The sequence below is a fragment of the Kwoniella bestiolae genome, chromosome 1 (genome assembly GCF_000512585.2).
Source record: "Kwoniella bestiolae CBS 10118 chromosome 1, complete sequence".
Classification (NCBI taxonomy): domain Eukaryota; kingdom Fungi; phylum Basidiomycota; class Tremellomycetes; order Tremellales; family Cryptococcaceae; genus Kwoniella; species Kwoniella bestiolae.
In genome coordinates this window covers 7,774,691-7,793,842 of record NC_089241.1, presented here as the reverse complement: position 1 = coordinate 7,793,842, position 19,152 = coordinate 7,774,691, and the positions used below count along the sequence as shown (strand labels likewise).

The window sequence follows — 19,152 nt, the reverse complement described above, 5'->3', positions numbered from 1 at the left end:
GGATTTGCCGCTGAGCATCAAATAGTAGTATAAAGGAGGATTATCGGCGATATACATGAGAGAGTCGAGTGTGGCACCGAGTGGTTATCTTATTGTTCTTTCTTTGGTGGATTTTATCTGCTCGCGTTGGATTTCACGGGTACTTTGTTGCTTGTTCTGTCTCATTTAACTTATCTCTGAGGATGAAGTCGCGGCAAGGTGGGAAGTACAGATACGAATGCCTCTCAATACCTCGGTGAACATCCAGCCAAATGACCCTCAAGCATTCAACCACCCGTCAATCCGAAAGAAATGGATACAGAACTTGATAGACTTGTTACATCTCAGCTTGTTGAAAGGTGATACAGCACGAGCCAAGAGAGCTTGGGCGATACTTGTAAGTGTAGCTCTCTCTGTTATACCTTACACCCTAGCTCATTCACATTCTCGTGGGATACAGGTCCGATGTCGTGAGGTCAATTGGAGATCCAGGTGGTACTGGGGATTACTCATTCTCTCGTCGACTTCTTCTTCGACAGAGTACGACTCGACACAGAGTCAGAATAGGGATGTGGAGAGATGGTTGAACGGACTAAGAGTCTCGGCGAGAGAAGAGGATGTGAGCTACTTTTGATATCGCAATGAGATATAGGATAGCTGACTATGTTTTTATTCTCGTAGAAACCTTCATTACTCCATGCATTGGTATTACACCTCATCAAATCAGGTCAATATCGACAAGCCTACGACCAGCTCGAGACGTACGTCATCTTCATCTTTTCATCTTTTCAGTACTCAAACCTCACAACCAAAGCTAATACCTCTATTCTCAACGCAGATACCTCTCCTCATACCCCTTCCTCCTCTCAGCTCCACTACACACCTACGCCGGTCTCCTATCCTTCTACCTCGCTCAACCATCCTCCCTCCGACCCAATCCCAACGGTCTACCGAGCTCATCGTCATTCAACGATAGGATGGCGTTGCGAGAGCACATTGAGCGGTCTTCCTCATTGTCTTCTTCACCTCCATTGCGGAATATCGACCACCTCCCACCTGATGGAGCGGGGATGAGACAGGCCAAAGGATGGTTCGTGAAAGCTCTGGCTATTGATGCGAACGACGAGGTAGCAAAGCAATTTATCGATTTGGTAAGTCTACCCTCTAAGGGATACATACTGATGGAGTGAAGTAGACAGCTGATATGCAGGATTTGTTGAACAGATTGATAATCCCGATAGGAAGGGGATTGACGAGGATGATAATTCAGATGATGAAAAGCTGGATGAGAGTGATCAGAGTATGGAAGATGATCGACCTCTTTCTGATTCAGAGACTGAGGCGAGTGAACATGATGAATCCGACGATAGTGAGATAGAAGGAGGGGTGTCAGAGAAAGAAGAGGGAAGTGTAGATGATGAGAGTAGCGATGCAAGTTGGTAATGCCAAACAAACCTTTCAGGTCGAAATGATGGATCTTGGGTTTCCGCTTGCCAAATACGGACAGCAAAGAGCAAGTGATCAGTCTCATCAGACCCATGAAACTGTAACATTGGGTAACATCTAACCCACTCAGAATCTGGTATTGTACCATATCGTACATACCATAGATTATACAAACATACCTAACTAACAAATATTAAACCACCCCACCATAATTCCTCCTCCCACTGTTAATCAGCCTAATCTCCGCAACAGGCGTAAGATTCTCACTTATCTCACTATCGAAGGTAATCTCACTTCCCAAACTCCTTCGTTCGTCCCCCTTGGTCCAGGATTTATACTCCCTCATATCCATATCCTCCAAATCATACACAAACGAATCCTCATCCCGAACACTCAGATCCAACCCAAAATCACTATTAAACCCCGTCTCCCTCCTGAGCTTGGTGAGACGCGCTAGGACGGTCTGTAATTCCGATTGTCTCATTTTGTGATCCGCACTGATACTCGCAGGACTACCAGGATCAGGTGACAGTTCCGAAGCTGAACCTGGGACTGGGACTGGGACTTGCGGATCTAGCGGAGTAGTAGTCGATTTGGTCGGACTAGCAGTCAACCTCGATTCGATCGACGTCGATCTTCTAGGTGGATTGTAGAATAGATCTCTATTGATTGACGAGGAGTAAGTGTGGATGGTCTGGTTGGTACTGTACATGGAGGTTATAGAGTATTGATTTTGATTATGGTTATTCTGATGAGTTGGCCCATCTTCATTCGTGGTTTGTCCTCTACCTTCTGCAGCGGTACTTTGAGATATGGGGCGAGAACGAGGAGAGGGGCTGTATGATGGTCCTTCAAGGGTGGACGAGGCAGTCGGAGAAGGATATATAGCCTGAGATGGATCAGTGGACCTTCGGTAGATCATTGATGGTCTGTCCTTGGGGTCTGTCTCTGTCTGATCTCTCGCTCTGGGAGGGGAAAACCAGATAACTCGTTCGGTGGCTGTACCGGATCGTACCCTCGCCTTGCCAGTCCCATTCAGCTGCTCGATCTCAGGCTGCACCGAGAGTCGTCCTGCCTGAGCTTGAGCTTGAACTTGAGCTTGATGGAGCGGGGCTTGTCGACGTGGAGGCGATTTGAGAGATGTAAAATAGTTGCTTATTCTTTTGGTAGGTTCAACGTCAATCAGAGGAACAGCTTTTCGTTTTATAGAGTTTGATCGGGGTTGGAGAGGCGGTCTAGCGAGGAGTCGAGTTGGTAGTATCTCATTCAACAGTCGCGGATCCTCGACCAGGCTTGTGTTGTCCACAGGCTGACGATGTATCTGACCTGGTCCCACCTTCCTTTGAACCTCATCGTATTGAGACCGATCATAGAAGTCGGATCGCTCGATCATCCGTGATGGCGGCCATACCGCCAAATCACTCTCCTCCACAATAACCCTCTCAGGTCGGTATATCGATCCGACATTCTTCTTGGCAGAGGTGGTGGACCGACTGAGTGCAGTGCCGGGAGGGACCATCTCTGTGTTTCTGACTGGGTCACGAGATGGTGCGATAGATGAGATCAGGGCGTTGAGCGACGATTGGGTGAATGTAGATGGTGTGAAGGAAAGGATGGGTGGTCGTTTGGTAGGCTATGACACGGCCCATAAACCATTGGATTTAGTTCATACTCATACCCACGGTCAGAGCCCCAAAATGGAAGTACATTCTGAATATATCTCAGACGAGATGAGAAATACAATCAGCTCACCCTCTTCACAACAACCTTTTCTACCCTTCCTCCCCTGTCAACACCGACAAACACCGGACTGCCCACCCCCACGCCGGCCACCTGGCCACCTATAATTCCCATCCCCAATTTAGCACTTGGTAGTCCATCCCCAAGACCAGTATTAAGCTTCTGGAAAGACCCTTCGATGGGATTCCCAATTTGCAGCTTACCCACTCGTCTCTTCATTGATGACTTTCGAGTGGCCGAGGTAGCCTTTCTCTGGATAAGCGGGTTGTTCAAATTCAGGTTCAACCCAAAGGTCGAAGCGGGTGTACCAAAGGTATTGATCGTATCTCTCCCTTTTTGCTTTCTTCTCGGGGTCGATCCTGAGTTTGATATGGCTTCCAACCTGTACCAAACAATATATCCCAGGACTAGACATACCCTCGATAACAAATGGATAGTCCGTCTGGCCAGGAGTATGGAGAACCTCTGAGAGGGGAGGAGGGATAATCCAATTTCCACACTGCTCAATATCATCCCAGCTACCAATATGTAAATCACCTTGTTCCTCTTGCGATCCGAGCGATGTTCCCACCTCGACAGATAGGCTAATACCCCCATGAGGAGAGTATAAATCATCGAAGAGATTGATCCGACATATAGGAAAATATCAAATAGTCTTTCGTCTGATATCTTGGAAAAGCGGATGAATACTTCTCCACGTCTCATTCGAAAGTAATTGAGCGAGAGGAAGGAAGGTAGGATACCTGCGACCAGCGAGATGGGGAGCAGCGGTGCGAAGAGTGTACCGAAGATGATGATAGTCCTTCGAGATTGGAGGGGTGCAGGTAAGGTGGGGCGCAGTTCGAGGAGGTAGGAGGTGAGAGTTAGGTGGAAGAAGAGGAGTGGGAGGGGTGAGATGAGGGCTGCGGGTGAAGTTAGCAAATCGCAAAAGCACAATCTTTGCTATTCGCTTGGTGTGTCATATATGGTAATGGCGGCTAAGCACAAGGAGATGGCACCCACCTAAGACAGTAACTTCCGTCTGGAAGGTATCCAACCTCGGTGGACTGAGAGACACCGCTAGATCCCATGTTGTTATACTTATATTCAGACCAATTTCAATGGTAAGTAAGATCAAAGTTCTATCCACAAGCACACGGTATCAGCTCAACCAATCTTTTCGCATTTTGATTCATGGCAGCTCTAGATAGCGTTGAGCCAGACGGGGCATACTCACAGCTTCGGTATGCTCCATATCGTCATCAATACTACAGGTAACGCCAACACCTGGATCCCAATGGGAATGTAGGTCCCTATAAATATTCAAACCTTGTTCAGCTTCTAGTGAGATTTAGTTAAGTGTCCGACTCACCGATATACTGCAACTCGCTCAATCCCTGACATCTAACACCCGATATAGGGGAGAAGCAAAAATCCTTCGCAGTGTTTGTCATCCTTCATAATGATGTCTGCTCGTGTGAGGGTATTCGTACTTGGAGAGGATCAACCTCGTTCCGAGATTGAGATCGAAAGAGTGTGAGTGTGTACAGATAGAAATGAGTATGCGGTCAGCGCAATTGTTCAAGATAGACTACTAGGTATAGTAAAAGTGAAAATAAAGTGGTTACGCCAGGACAGTCAATATCGTTTGAATCTATGTTAGCATGACGCAGTGAGAACTCGTTTTCAGTAGGAAAGGCATTTCAGTAAAAACAAAAGTGCACACATCATCCTCCTCCCACATCGAGGATACCTGAAAGATGTCCAAGTAAAGTTTGATGTTGTTGGTATCCAAGGAACACCGAACATGTATCGAAGCGTTTCCAGAACAAATCCAACGCCACAAAAACGATCAAAGCGACCGATCAATACGTTGATGCGTGTTCCTGACGACCGAGAACCACTTTCGGTGATGTATCTTTTTGAGGATGACGTATAAGCAGGCAAGTGCTTGGACATTTTGACGATACGATGCGATGCTATAACCACCAAAGACATGTCTCATCATAATACATTAGAATTCAATTGACATATCACAATATCAGAATGGGTTGATGGTATTATCGGGAAAATCATCTTAGGCGTATCTCTCTCATAACATCTATCTCCTTTCACTTTCACCCTCACGCGAATCAATCCTCTTCACCTTGCTCGAAGAGGAAATTCGCAGCGAGTTCCTCGTTCTTGTCACAGAGCATGTAAGCTTGTAATACCATTTGACGATCGAATCCAAGTGCTTCGAGCTGCGATACCAACAAGATCAGCCTATGCAATTCTTCCAACACTGCTCGTCTGCGAAAAATCAGGATGTCAAAGTCAAGTTAGAAGACGTTCGCTCACCCTCTCAACAGCAGCAGCCTCCTCCTGAGTCAGGTTAACCTGCATAACCTGAGGTCCACCGAATCCATCATCCTCTTCATCACCTTCACCACCAGCTCCAAGTAACTCATAAAGCGCTTGAGGGTTCTCGTTAATCAATTGAGCAAGTTGGGGATTCGAGGCGGCAATTTGCTGTAATAATGGTTGAATAAGGGCTGGATTTTGTTGAACCAACTGCCAAACCGAATGATCATCAGCTTTTCTCTTCGTCTACCTCTGTCTAGGTTAACTCCCAACACACCTCTCGGATCTGCTGCAAATGAGGGGCATTGGCTAATCCACCCGCACCAGCACCTGGTCCGGCACCTGGAGCACCTCCTAATCCACCGGCAGCACCAGCTGGCGCACCTCGATCTCGGTTCACTGCGTACGATGTCAGCTAACTATTTCCGCAGAGTCCGTGGTCATCAGCTTACTAGCAGCTTCGGCAGCCTGAAGAAACAAATACTCAATCAGCTCAACAGACCGCAGCGATAACATAGCTAATCACTTACAGCGAAAAGATTCTCAGCACTTCCAGCAGCACCCGCGGGCTGTTGAGCGGGTTGTTGCGCAGGAGCAGCAGCAGGTTGGGCGGGCTGTGTTGGTTCGGCGGGGGCAGCGGCGGGAGCGGCAGGGGCAGCGGGAGCTTGAGCCTATATAAAGAGTGGAGTCTCAGTGCTGGCATCTCCAAGCAGTCACGGACGAAACTTACAGCTTGAGCACCCCCTTGACCCATTCCTTCCACTTGAGGGATGTTACCCTATTAATTTGCCGTTAGTCGGTGCCCTTCCATTGCTCTATGGTGAGTCCACGCAAGAATTGGGCAACTCACACTCATAAGGTATTCTACCGCTCTATCAGGGTTATTGAAACTAGCTCTCAAAGCTCTAATCACCAAATCACGTTCGAAACCCATTTCTACCATTCCTTCGATAGCAGCTTGAAGTGCGGGACCAGTAACTGCGACAAAACGAGATGTCAGAACCTTGTAGTAACACAGCCAGACTAATGGCAAGATGATGACATACGGAAACCACTTCCCAATCCTGACTCAACAGCAGTCGAACTTTCCGTACTAGCCGGAGCAGCAGCGGGAGTCTCTGTCGATGGTGCTGGGGCCGATTCTGCTGCTGGGGCGGGAGCGGCAGCAGGAGTTTCGGTAGAAGGTGCAGGAGCGGCGGGAGCAGGGGCAGAAGTAGATGAAGAAGCAGCGGGGGCAGCTTTGGGCTGTATATGATATAGAGCGACTTAGCTCTATCTCTCCGAGCAGGAAGAAATAGCTGTTTAGACCAACCTTTGATACCATGACCACTAAGAAGTCCTTCTCCTTGATCTTGAGCGATTCAACAGTAGCAGTATCATTGAGGATCTTTCCTGAGAGCCATAATATGGATCAGCTTCCATGCTATGTCAGTACCAAAGACGACTGCAAGCTAACCTGAGTAAATCAACTTCTGGTTCTCAGCAGGGAAAGTCTGTGTTTCCTGGATCTTCTTCTTGAGATCGCCGACCTGCAACGACATGAAGGTATCAGCTTTGGCCGTGTAATCTTGGTTGGTGGATGGCTGAAATTATACGCACAGTCTCTGAGCCTTCAGCTTCCACAGTGAAGAGCTATTCCACGGAATTCGATCAGTTAGGTGGCAAACCATTGAACGGACTTTGCTCGATTGCTCTATAAACCGGACACTGACCTTGTTCTGTACGGTCTTGAATGTTATTTTCACCATTTTGGATGTCTATGCTTGTGTAGTACAGTGAAGATGGATAGATGAAGAAGGAAAGGGGTAAAAGATGTATGGTTAATGCTTTGACTACTCGTAACGACACCTCATCATCATCATCAATCCTCAATCATCAATCTCATCCTCAACCTTCTCCACATCGTCATGTCGGGGTGTGTATACATCAGCCTCATTGACAACAAGCGCATTATCAGCCTCAGCGGAAAGAAGGGTTATCAACCTCATCTGCTCAAAAGTGCCACGTCATAACAACTATCTTTTCTGTCAGACGAAACTTTCGGAATCAGCTGATTTCTTAACGCCGATAGTGATTTTGGCTTGTGCCACGCTCACGGCTGGCTGCTCTGCTCTGCTCCAGTCATTCAGGTTTTGGCAGTCATTCCCTCTATGCTCGCTGTCCTACGCTCTGCTGCTGCCAGTGCTACTGCTCCCTGCCTGTCCTGCATCGTCTCGTGTGGTAATTCAAGGTTTTTTGGCTCAAAATCATCAACAAGTCCTACTCCCTCCTTCTCCATCCATCAAGTCCTATAACTTCGTACGTTCACCTTCACCTATACATACCATCAACCTCGACATCATCTAACGCCTGTTCATCATCGCAGTTCAAAATGGCTTCCTCTTCTTCCAAGATCAGGGCCTTCGAGCTCCAATCCAAGTGCGTAGAATCATCATGGTGATAGATGGGAATAGGGATAAGGAGAAATGCTGATGGAATATTACTGTGTGTTACAGGAGCAAGCAAGATCTCTTGACTCAACTCAACGAGCTCAAGACTGAACTTGCCTCTTTGAGAGTACAAAAGATCGCTGGTGGTTCCGCTTCCAAGTTGACCAAGATGTGGGTATCGGTTTTGATGTTTGGTTTAAGGATGTGAACGAGAGAGGGATATGATGAAGGAGAATTATGGATACATCGGAGGACGAGATCAGATAGGACAAGGACTAGGAGACTTAAGGCCTTGGTTGTGATAGAGACGAAGGAATGGAGGACACAACAAGCGGAGACGCCTTCGTGACATCGTCATTTTGCGAAGATAAGGATTGTCCTCGAAGAAGGATGAGGGATACGTAGCGAAAGAGAATCGGGAGGGGGTCATGATCGCAGGGACACATACTGATTTTGCATGCCTTCATCCAGCAACACCGTCCGAAAGTCCATTGCCCGAGTCCTCACCGTCATCAACCACAAGCAAAGGGACAACCTCAGAGAGTTCTACAAGAAGTCTAAGTGTGAGTGGGATTACGGATATTCTAGAAACAAGAGCGAAAGTATCAGAAGCTGATTTTGAATGTCGGTCCTCTTTATTCTCACTCCATTCCTCCCTTAAAATGACAACTCTGTATAATCAACACGTACCTCTGAATCATGCCCACTTGGCCACAACCGCTACGTCCAATTACACAGACCTCCCCCTCGATCTTAGATACAAGAAGACCCGAGCTATCAGACGAAGACTTACCCACAAGGAAGCCAACGCCATCACTGAGAAGCAACACAAGAAGAACATCCACTTCCCTCAACGAAGTGAGTTTAGATGGTTTCCTGATCCCCGGCTGTGCAATAATCACAATCCTAACGACCTTCATTACGTTGTGCTTGATTCCTGTTATATGAAGTACGAGTGCTGACTCATTTCATTCTTTCAGAATTCGCTTTGAAGGCATGAGCGGGTCATCTTACTCCTCTATAGGTTGTTAGGGATTTGATGCATGGAGTGTATGATACATCGCTTAGCCTGACTTGAGGTTTTCAGGGAAGGAAACATACTGTTATATCTGACAGTCAACACCGCTCTTCTCTGAGCGTACAGTCTGTAACGCGTGAGAGAGTTGTACGATTCTCCTCATCCTTTGAAAAGGCATTCCTAGGTTCGGATCTCTGAACGGGTCACCATGTCGCTTGCCCTCTGTTGTTTGACGTGATGTACGATCCTTTATGGCTCCAGTGCTAACCAAGGAGGACCATTCACCGAAGAATCACAGCGCTGATTCGCCATCAAGGTATAAAAGCTACACCAAATTACATCGTAGACGTTATTTTACACGTTATTGCTTCACCAGTACCATTTCAACTCATCATGTCCGCCGAATCCTCCACCCCATCCGAGAACACGGCCACCTGGGGATCGATCACCCCCGGCCAGACTGAATTCTTCTCCGAAAATCCGCCATCCGGTAATCTCGAATTTGCCGTTCCACTAACGGCCGGCACAGAAATGACGGATCGGGTGCCAGTCATGGTTTATCGATGTCTTACAGATCAATCCGATACACAAAGTGAGGTTGAGAAGTTCGTCATCGACAATGGCCATTTCGATTACACTCTCACTCCGGAGAAAACATTCGATGTCTCGTTCGCGTCCAACGGTACGAGCATGAGCGTGAGCCATAAAAGGGAAGGATCGTCCCACCAAATGGATGAGAATACCAGGATGCACGGGATGGTCGTTGTCAAGGGTCATGACAATGCTGGCCCCTCGTCCGTGATCAGATCTAGGCCTGATCTCCAAGCAGACGCACAAGTAAAAGGGACGTTGTATCTCGTGACTAGTAAGACGAACCCTGCCCTCCCTCACAATGCAACCGCGGGGCGAGAATCCGATTGTCTCTCGCGTGGAAAACACTATTGGGGGTTCTGTTGGATATGCTGAGGGAAGGCTGCAACGTGGAAATAGATAGTAACGTGAATTGGAAGACCCTTGGACAACCGTAACAACCTAATAAAATGAAATGGTGACCGACTGTGAACCTCTATGATGATGCGACTGATGTGTCCATTGACGTCCATGGCTTTTGAAGCTGAATGATATTGAGGAGTGAGAACGAACGACGGACGGCTTTGTAGGGTGGCTACCTTCCCCTGTGCGATTCCAGAGCCAAGGGATCTGTTCTTTCGGTTCCACCTTTAGGCATTCTCGTGCACGTATCTCTGAAATCGACTTGCCCTCTATCACTGTCATCGCTCGCTACGTACCCTCAGGCTCGGGGTCCACTCCGAGCATGCAGCTTCCTTTCTGATCTGTGAGGTGCAAACAGCGTTTTCACTCATTCGTCATCATGACGCGCAATCGCGCTCAGGACAACCTTTCTCCCTGGACTTCGATTTGGAAATACGGTCTTCATGGCCATACATCCTTTGAAGAAACGAGTCACGACGCAAATGGATGCTTCGTCGCCACTCTGCTATGCGAGCTATAAATGGCCTCACTTTCCGTCCTGTATCCGTATCTCTCCAGATCTCAAAGATCAATCCACGATACTGACTCTTTCAGTAACTCAAAGCGGTTCATTATGCCTTCTTGTCCTGGACAATCTGCCTCTGAACATCATCCCTTCAGTTGAACAACCGAAGATCCCGGCGAGACAAAGTTCTTTTCCGACCTGAAACGCACAACCTCGTTACCTAACCCACAGGATATCGACGAAGCAGCCACATACGCATGTCGCGCATACGTCTATCGCTTCGAGGGACAGTCGAAGAGTTATCTAATAACTGACGAGTCCCTCGCTGTCATCGGAGACTGTCCGAAATATACTATCAAAGAAGATGGTGGATGGGACGTCTCATTCTCCCCTAATGGAGATAGAGCGACCTTCTCCTGCAAAGCTGATATGGGATGCACTGACGTCAACGAGCAGGTCGGTCAGCTAATATTCGAGAGAATAGGACTTCCAACCGAGGAGAATTCCGATATGCCCCGTTATCCACCTGATCTGACTAACGTGGATGCCGTGGAGGTTGGGGTATTATACCGAGTACCCTACAAACCTCACGGGGAGATGACATCGTCCTCAAGAGAAATAGCCACGATGGGCGATGTGCATTCTGACGCGGCGAGTCATGGAATGGGATCAATTCCTGAAGAAAGCAGGTACAACGCATCCAATACGAGAGGGGGCGGGGACTACGAGCTCGGTTCAGCTGCCGGCATGGTCAGCAGATCCAATGCAGGAGGGGTTAGGGCCGATACATCCAATGTACGACAGGGCAGGTTCAAGGCCATAATCGACACCTACACCAATACAAACACCGGTACCGGTGCTGAGACCACGTCCAGTCGAGGCAAACAGGGGGGTCAACTCAGAAGGCTATTCAGGAAGAAGCGAGGGATGAGGAGGGGCGAGGGGATGTAACTTACTGCAAACAGCCTGATGTGTACATATGTGATCATCCCCGGGTGGAAATGTATACTGTATAGTTTCATCATCGAATCATATAAACCGCCTTTTCTTTCTCACAGATGTATGTTCAAGTATCCTAGGACCAAGAGGTTGAGTGCATGAGATCCAGAACAACCTCAGTATCTTCACAAAATCGTGGTTGAAATGAGGGATAACCATAATGGTAGTATGTCCGCAAGACTTCATTCTGGCGGCGAGCAACTATATGAGTAACCCTCAGCGAAGCATTTCATCAGCCTGATATCGAAAATAGTCGTACAGTTCAAACTGCGAAAATTGACACTTTCGCATGGATGTGGCACCTGAGCTGAGATCCTTTTACGGGACGTACTTCCGTAGAACAGAGGAACGTAACGAAGGCTAATGCACCCTTTGTTGCTGGCGGAGCGAAAATATCGAACGACTGACTCGGAATTGAGTCATATCGACCACCTAGTGCGACTTTCAAACTTAGATCACTTTGCTGCTTTCTTGCAGACGCGACGACCCATCTTTCATAGTCATCGAGCCATATATCCTTTAGTCAGCAGCACATTTGACCATGCCACATTCGGAAGCAGTCGATCTGATGAAACCCGAATCTGCAATCAATTCGCCCGTTCCAGGAAGTACACCAGGAGGTTACTCCGGCGCATCCTCAGAGAATGACTCTCTCTTCAATTGGTATGACCAATCTGAAGGCGAGTAAAGTTCTTTTCGGAGAATCCGCGAGTCGTTCCTGTGGAAAGATCAGAATTGGGCGGCCCCAATGTCAAAAGGATATCTCCAGCACGCGTATACTCATATACATTGAATACAAACGAGGCAGTGGGCCAATTACCAGCGGATACGACTGCAGGTTTTCCAGCAACTGTCAAAGGGTATCTGATCTGCGAACAATCTTCCCCCCGAAGTAGATATTGCCCATTTGGTGATACTGAGTTCAATGTTCAGATGGGCTCACCATGGAAGGTGTCCTTTGACTCCAACGGAGATTGGATGGCTCTGGATCATATATCCGAGGAAGGACATCAAAAGTTTTACTTGCCTGGTGGGGCTGATGAACCGCGAAACAAGATCATCGGATTACTCATCGAAAAAACCCACTCCCAGGATGCCTCCGTCGGAGAGCTTGATATTCCACCCGAGCTTCGTTTCAACCCCGAGGTATCGCATTTCGACAGCATGGTCAAAGGAACGTTGTATTATTATACGAACGTGGAAGATGTTGGTGAACATCACGAGGCCGATGTGATCGATGAGGATAGTGACGTTTCAGGCATGGAAATTTAGATCATAGCATACATACAGATGCGGAGGATCATGGATGTATACCTTTTTGGAACTGTGTTCAGTTGCACGATCATATCAGTGCTCGTTGCGGGTTCGAAATCTCACGCGAGTTCCAAATGGGGGGAGGTGATGATTGGCCCCACACAAATCGGAAATCCACGCCGGCTTCAGATGGGCACTCGTAGTATTGTCACAGAAGAAGTATGCATGTCACAGAAGAAGTATTGGCAAGAGAATCCACTTCAGAATATCTTCAGGTCACTATAACGCAGCTGACAAAACATTATCAGGGTGAAATAAATGCTTGGTTGACGTTTTGCAGCCATAGTCAATCTTTTATCTGTTATGTAGCGAGAAGCGGGAATTACAAGTAGGCGTGATTTCAACGCCATATCGAGATAGCGTGAGTTCTCAATCTGCACAAAGCATTCGTCCTTCGTGCGTTCGACCACAACCATCGGCATGCATATCTCCATGATATCTAGAGTTTTCCAGTACAGTAGATGATTTCTCCCCAATCTGAGCCATACTCTCTACTTCGTTTTGCCACACGAGCTGAAGCCCAGAAGCTTGATTAGTGTTTGTTCCACGCTTAAAGAATCGTCATCTCCCGCGCCAATCTCCAAACGAAGGATCCTCCTCTCTTCGTATGACTATGGCATCGTTGAAGTATTCATCTTCGTAAACCTCTATAGGGTCATGCAGGCTCTGACGTCAATAGAAGAAGCTCAAGGAAGTCGAAGTCGGATCGCACCTTTCAGTTTACAAAGAATGCTGTGCTGGACAATTCAAGTAAAATACAGTGCTACAAGGTATTTAATACAGCCGTTGCGCAATCTGCTATTCAACTTTTACTGCAACTTGCTCTCTTCACCAGCCGACCACTAATCAGTAGACTCTCCCTAAAAACACTAATATTCTCCATCGAGTGAATTTTCCCCTCAACATGAGTACGTCAACAACACCGACACATCACATTTCACCCCTTTCAAATGTTCTCGCACGCAACGATCCCCTAGTGAATTGGAGTACCATTTCCGCCACGGAGAAGGACTTTTTCTCTTCGCGTTCTCGAGGCCTTCCCCTCGATGCTCAACGTGAAGATCTGAAGACTTCAAATGTCATCTCAGCGTTCCCCGCGTTCGTCTATCGACTTCGCCCTCCGGATGCTCCCAAAGGGAGCTTGGGCACCGACTCTGTCGATCGATCTTTTTATATCTTGGATAAGAACATTAGATGTGATACAGGTATCAATGGATGCCCGGCTTTCCGCGTCACCCCCAGTGGCCCATTGAAAGGCCGCTTCTCGGCTGATGGGGAGAGGCTGACGATCTCGCACATAACTAATGGAGGATTTACAACAATCAAAAGAGCGGACGGCTCTGACGCCATGTTCAAAGGGATGATCATACAGAGGTTCGACCTTCCAAAATCCCAAGATATGGAATCCTATGCTGTGCAGAGCAATTACAAAGCAGATGTAACCGCCACAGGGATAATTCATTACATATGTGAAGATTCCGATGATGACGACCAGGGTCTTTCTCAAGAAGCTGGTGATACTCATACGGGTGTTGGTGAGCACATTGAAAGATCGAGAAATCAATACAGCACCACCAGATCAAGGGGTTTCCGCAAGAAATGGAAAGCGATCAAAGGATGGACGGTTGGATGTTTCGGTCAGACTTGAATGTACTTTCAAGCTGATTATATAGCTGGGCCGCATCTCGAGTGCGGGTTCCGGTACGACTCCTGTGATTACGGACCTATGATTGAAGGTTTCTTTCGGGTTCCAGTCATGTAGTGTGAATATCAATAATAGGTTTTCGCCATGCATCATCCTACTACCATGAACCACCCCTATGCTGGAGAGTGGTGCTATATAAGTGTGTAAAGAATTTGATCCATGTTGCTGTGCAGACCGTTGCTCCAAGTGTTGATCCGTTCACTGCTCCACTTCAGTGTAAGTGAACACATTCCAAGCTTTGTGTGCAGGTCATCGCATTCGAGGCTGTATTCGCACTGCATTCGATTTTTCACGGACCTTCTGTCCGTGTGACTGAGTGTATCGCATAGTCTGAGCGGTTAGGAGCTTCAATCACGGGTGACCTTCCTTTGTATGCCCTGTAGTTACTTCCGTTCTTGGTCTTCTCCGCCAGTACGAGTCACTATTCCAATACATGCTCCTGAATATACAAGTATTTACATAAGATTAGCGGGACCTTGCATTATCATCAATTTCATCATTCAGGAATTACTACTAATCCGTACTATATTTGCCTTCTCACTAAGACCTTCCTGCCTCTCACCAATAATGTCGTCCGCGTCTCACTCTCCAGGTAGATCATCAGATGATCCCGAAACCAAGTTTTTATCTGATCAAGCTCGCTCAACTTCACGTCCTGAGCTAGACGAGCTCACGCCTGCCCCATCATGTATCTTCCGCATCACCACCCCGCCAGAGGGATCTGATTCCCATCAAGAGGGTCATAAGAAGTATCTGTTAATCCCCTATGACCCTTCTTGGGGTAACTCCCCCGGCAGATCACAATGGACCCGGGGGAAGGGTGGAATGTATCCTTCTCGGACGAGGGGGACAAGGTTATTTTTGAGAAACTCACAATTAACAATTCGAGCGGGAGTCCTTGCAGGCACTACGAATAGAAAACTTTCGAAAGGTTTGGACCTATGTGTGAAGTCGACCATTCCCTTTTCGATTCTTGCAGACCGGCCAATGCAGATGGTATGGCAGTGGGTGCCCTTTACGAGAAAGAAGCTCACAAAGACTATCCATTCTTGTCAGGCCACGGGGCCGAGTCAAGTGGAATCCCGTCCTGGGTTACGAGTAGTACCGATCAAGAAGACGATGATGGGCGAGATGAGAAGACCTTGATAGCCCGCGATGGAGAGGTTTAAGCCCTCAGAAGAGATGCGATCGGGCTTATGGAGGTGAAGCAAGAGGAATTAACGTTCGGGAAGCGTAGCTGGCCTTGTAGTGAGGTGATATACGGATACAGCGTGTAATCGGTCGGGTCGGAGGATGTCGACTATTCCTTCTTTTGCATCGCGAAGATCTTGATAAGGAAGTAATTCATTGTAAAATGAAGTAAGATGGATGACTCCATCCCATGATTTAACGGACCTTCATGCATCTTCATGTACAAGGGCCAACGCCACTGGTACTGCGAATGACTCATTTCCTTCTCGAACTGCCACCGTGGTTAGTCTGGACGATCGCAGTACGGTGGTCCGCACTTGAAACAAGGGTTAATACTCGGTTTGGGTTCGTCCGGTACTAGGGGTACCGTATCACTTAGCGCGATACGGCAGCTTTCTAGACTCGCCTGTGTCTCGGTAAATGTTTGATCTTCATTTGTTTGTGACACAACCACCTGAACGAAACTTGTTGTGTTAGTGCTTGCGTCCTTACAGACTTGTAGTATAAACATGCAAACGGAAGATAGGACCCGTAGCTATATATACATGCACGGTCGGCAGTTATAGCATACAACTTCTATCCATGCAGATCATCATTCGGTGAACAAACGTAATTCACAAACGTTTGGCCCATCTTTACGTACTATCTGTCCCAACTACAGCTGAATCCCTCAAAACGCGATCTGGCATGCATCCAAAATGGACCATCGTCATCATGCATCCCTTGCAGCGTACAGCCATAACGATACCAGCGCAATCAATCCCCGTGCAAAGGTAAAGGGAAGTTTGTGAATTTAGGCCCATGCCTGTATCACCCCGCAGTTTCAGGGTAAGCCAGCTTTTCGAAGCTGAATCTATTCCTGGCGGTTCAGCCAAGGCTTTTTGGAGAGTGTTTATTTTTAGACCACGAAAGGAGAACATCGGCACAGCCCCTTACGACCAGTCAGTCGCAAAAACAACCAAACAAACAGGAAAAAAGAGAAAGCATGCAAGCTCAGTTGTGGGTCAGACGCGTAGTGCTACAACGAATAAAAAAAGGTCAACTGCTCAAAGTAAGTGCATACATAACTAATTACCTACAATCACATCTCTACTGGTACATCTCATCCTTCCATCACTTGATTATTTCATTCAGCTATTGACTTTTACCTTCAGTTGCATCGCATCGCATTTGCACCTGCATCTCAACGTATATATACATTCTTTTTCTCTTCTTTGCATCATCCTCAACACTTTCTCACTTAACGATCCTAACTCGTGAGTCCACTCTTCTTTCGGTGTACGGGGTTGGTCCGTAACGATAGCAACGTTTCATCGACGACGAACCGATCCCTCATTCCCGTCCAAACACTCCAACTTCCTTTGTTCATCATTCATTGTTGATCCTCACAAGGAAAGGAGAAAGGGGCAATCAATCAGGCGGAATTGTGATAAATATAGAACAGCATATAATCATCCTCTTCATTATTCCCATCCTCCAAATCACGTTTGCCGCTTTGTTCGTTTTCCTCTTGGTTACTTGTCTCTTCTCAATATATACTATATCATACAGATTTGCCGCTCTGAACATTTACTAACACGCCCGATCTGTTCGATACAGCCCAATCAACTTTAATACTATCAAAATGATCGCTCCTATCGCCGTCGGTGCTGCTGCTCTCTTGGCCGGTGCTGTAAGTCTGCCCCTTTCCTGTTTACTGCACGTCACTGATTTTGACGTACGATCGTTGTTTTCAGGCCAAAGCCCAAGTTACCGCCACTGGTACCATGGGATCCACCAACCCTCCTCAAGCTACTTTGGGCACTGCCGTCAACTCCACTTCCATGGCTCGACTCGTCTCCCTTAACGCTATTGACGATTTGTGAGTCTCCATCTTCCCTTTCCTTTCCTTTTCAATCAACATTCAACTGATCGCCTGCCTCCTCATTTCAAGCTGTCTCTTCGCTCCCCCTGAACCCAACTCAGTCATCGGTGAGACCGAAGGTGAAGAAGTAGCTTGGTGTGTCCGTGAGTTTCTTCCTCTTTGCATCCCATATTTCGTCACGTATACTGATGAATGGCGATCTGTGCGTTATAGAGGCACGAAACAACGCTCGACAAATCCCTGACGGTACTTTCACTGCTGTCCACTTTGTGAAAACCCCTCTCTACTGGCAAATCCAGGGGTAAGTGACGCCTCCCTACGACTTATCTCACACCAATCATGTTGCTTACGACCGAAATGACACCCATAGTCTCGGTGACTTGACCAAACTCAATATCCAAGCCAATGATTTCGGTGGTGAGCTTGATCCTCACGGTGCTACCGGTCTCGGTAACCCCGTTGGTGGTAATGTCACCACCAACGCCACTGGTGAAGACGTTCACTACGAGGAATGGATGAAGTGAGTTGAAAATCCTTTTGTCTCACTATGCACAAGCTCTTGTCACGCCTCCAGACTTGTATATTCTTGAACGATGCTGACATCTGTGATTTCCCCAGCTACATGGCCTACAACGAGTTCTGTCTCCGAATCTGTATCGCCGAAAACTCTACCTACTCCGCCGCCGAGATGTGTCAACACACCTTGGACGAGATGGGTTGTAACTGGGTTATGCCCGGTGACTACACCGACAACTCGTTCACCGAATGTGATGGTGATGCCGCCTACCCACCGGGATTGTACCCCCAAGCCAACGGATCCACCTCAACCTTCCAACAGAGATACACCGGTACCTACACCGACGGTGCTGGTTCAGTTGGCATGTGGACCCAAGGTCAGACCGTCACTCCTCAAACTGCCTTCTCTACCCCCGCCACCTCCAACTGTAAGACCTACTCCACCATCGGTAACGGTGTAGCTGCCGTTGCCACCGCATCTTCCAACTCCTCTTCCTCCGCTTCTGGATCCGCTTCCGGTTCCGGCGCCTCTGCCTCCGCTACCGCCTCTGGATCCAACAAGGCTTCAGGTGGTTCCGCTGCCGCTGCCACCGGTTCCAAGACAGGATCCAACACTGCTGCCTCTGCCTCCGCCTCTGGATCGTCTTCCGGTGCTTTACCTGCTGTCGCCAACATGGGTCCCGTCGCTGGTCTTAGCATTATGGCTTTGGTCGCTGGTGCTCTCCTTATCTAATTGGAGGGATGTCAATTATGGTAGAAAAGTGGTACACACGGATTGATGTCTTTTTTCTATGCCTATCAGTCAACCTAGTTTTAACGTACCTATATCTCTCTTTTAACGTTAGTATCATACATAACGCATAACGTGATGGACAATTCAACAAAATGTGATCTTACCTCTTCCTCTGCATGACAGCATCATTTTCTTAATCATGCCTGCATTTGCTTTCACGATCAGCATGACTGAGATCTGGGCGTTGTGTTTCGACGATCAGTTGAGGGTTTCTACTGTAACGCCATGGTCAAGCGGGAAACCGAAATCGGAGGTGAGCGCCACATTGAGTTTTATGGTTGATTTTACGTCAGAATTGAGAACCAGCACAGCCTTTGTTCAGAAGGAATATGGGATCT

At 47.6% G+C, this 19,152-nt stretch overlaps 9 protein-coding genes across 9 annotated transcripts; 7 read left to right on the top strand and 2 right to left on the bottom strand.

The window, feature by feature from the left end:
• Nucleotides 1–217: 217 nt before the first annotated feature.
• I302_102918 (uncharacterized protein) lies at nt 218–1,422 on the top strand (the record flags this gene model as incomplete). Its single annotated transcript, XM_019188287.1, has 5 exons — nt 218–376; nt 440–598; nt 661–740; nt 818–1,130; nt 1,204–1,422. The coding sequence occupies 5 exons, from the start codon at nt 218–220 to the stop codon at nt 1,420–1,422; spliced, it is 930 nt and encodes a 309-aa protein (XP_019051165.1).
• Nucleotides 1,423–1,618: 196 nt separating this feature from the next.
• Nucleotides 1,619–4,598, bottom strand: I302_102917 (uncharacterized protein; the record flags this gene model as incomplete). The annotated part of the gene is made up of 5 exons (XM_019188286.1): nt 1,619–3,058; nt 3,178–4,067; nt 4,168–4,286; nt 4,382–4,457; nt 4,517–4,598. The coding sequence occupies 5 exons, from the start codon at nt 4,596–4,598 to the stop codon at nt 1,619–1,621; spliced, it is 2,607 nt and encodes an 868-aa protein (XP_019051164.1).
• A 678-nt stretch (nt 4,599–5,276) lies between these two features.
• Nucleotides 5,277–7,235, bottom strand: I302_102916 (UV excision repair protein Rad23; the record flags this gene model as incomplete). The annotated part of the gene is made up of 12 exons (XM_019188285.1): nt 5,277–5,387; nt 5,485–5,697; nt 5,765–5,886; nt 5,940–5,955; nt 6,018–6,158; nt 6,218–6,265; nt 6,338–6,465; nt 6,534–6,732; nt 6,800–6,879; nt 6,944–7,016; nt 7,087–7,119; nt 7,200–7,235. 12 exons carry the CDS (start codon nt 7,233–7,235, stop codon nt 5,277–5,279), a joined length of 1,200 nt encoding a protein of 399 aa, XP_019051163.1.
• A 623-nt stretch (nt 7,236–7,858) lies between these two features.
• Nucleotides 7,859–8,916, top strand: I302_102915 (60S ribosomal protein uL29; the record flags this gene model as incomplete). Its single annotated transcript, XM_019188284.1, has 5 exons — nt 7,859–7,905; nt 7,983–8,087; nt 8,388–8,479; nt 8,655–8,774; nt 8,897–8,916. 5 exons carry the CDS (start codon nt 7,859–7,861, stop codon nt 8,914–8,916), a joined length of 384 nt encoding a protein of 127 aa, XP_019051162.1.
• Nucleotides 8,917–9,327: 411 nt separating this feature from the next.
• I302_102914 (uncharacterized protein) lies at nt 9,328–9,900 on the top strand (the record flags this gene model as incomplete). The annotated part of the gene is made up of 1 exon (XM_065869585.1): nt 9,328–9,900. The coding sequence occupies one exon, from the start codon at nt 9,328–9,330 to the stop codon at nt 9,898–9,900; it is 573 nt and encodes a 190-aa protein (XP_065725657.1).
• Nucleotides 9,901–10,861: 961 nt separating this feature from the next.
• I302_102913 (uncharacterized protein) lies at nt 10,862–11,383 on the top strand (the record flags this gene model as incomplete). The annotated part of the gene is made up of 1 exon (XM_019188283.2): nt 10,862–11,383. One exon carries the CDS (start codon nt 10,862–10,864, stop codon nt 11,381–11,383), a length of 522 nt encoding a protein of 173 aa, XP_019051161.2.
• Nucleotides 11,384–11,972: 589 nt separating this feature from the next.
• I302_102912 (uncharacterized protein) lies at nt 11,973–12,703 on the top strand (the record flags this gene model as incomplete). Its single annotated transcript, XM_019188282.1, has 2 exons — nt 11,973–12,051; nt 12,240–12,703. 2 exons carry the CDS (start codon nt 11,973–11,975, stop codon nt 12,701–12,703), a joined length of 543 nt encoding a protein of 180 aa, XP_019051160.1.
• A 946-nt stretch (nt 12,704–13,649) lies between these two features.
• Nucleotides 13,650–14,393, top strand: I302_102911 (uncharacterized protein; the record flags this gene model as incomplete). Its single annotated transcript, XM_019188281.1, has 1 exon — nt 13,650–14,393. One exon carries the CDS (start codon nt 13,650–13,652, stop codon nt 14,391–14,393), a length of 744 nt encoding a protein of 247 aa, XP_019051159.1.
• A 2,872-nt stretch (nt 14,394–17,265) lies between these two features.
• I302_102910 (uncharacterized protein) lies at nt 17,266–18,754 on the top strand (the record flags this gene model as incomplete). The annotated part of the gene is made up of 6 exons (XM_019188279.1): nt 17,266–17,313; nt 17,378–17,502; nt 17,575–17,648; nt 17,719–17,806; nt 17,876–18,025; nt 18,124–18,754. 6 exons carry the CDS (start codon nt 17,266–17,268, stop codon nt 18,752–18,754), a joined length of 1,116 nt encoding a protein of 371 aa, XP_019051157.1.
• Nucleotides 18,755–19,152: the final 398 nt, after the last annotated feature.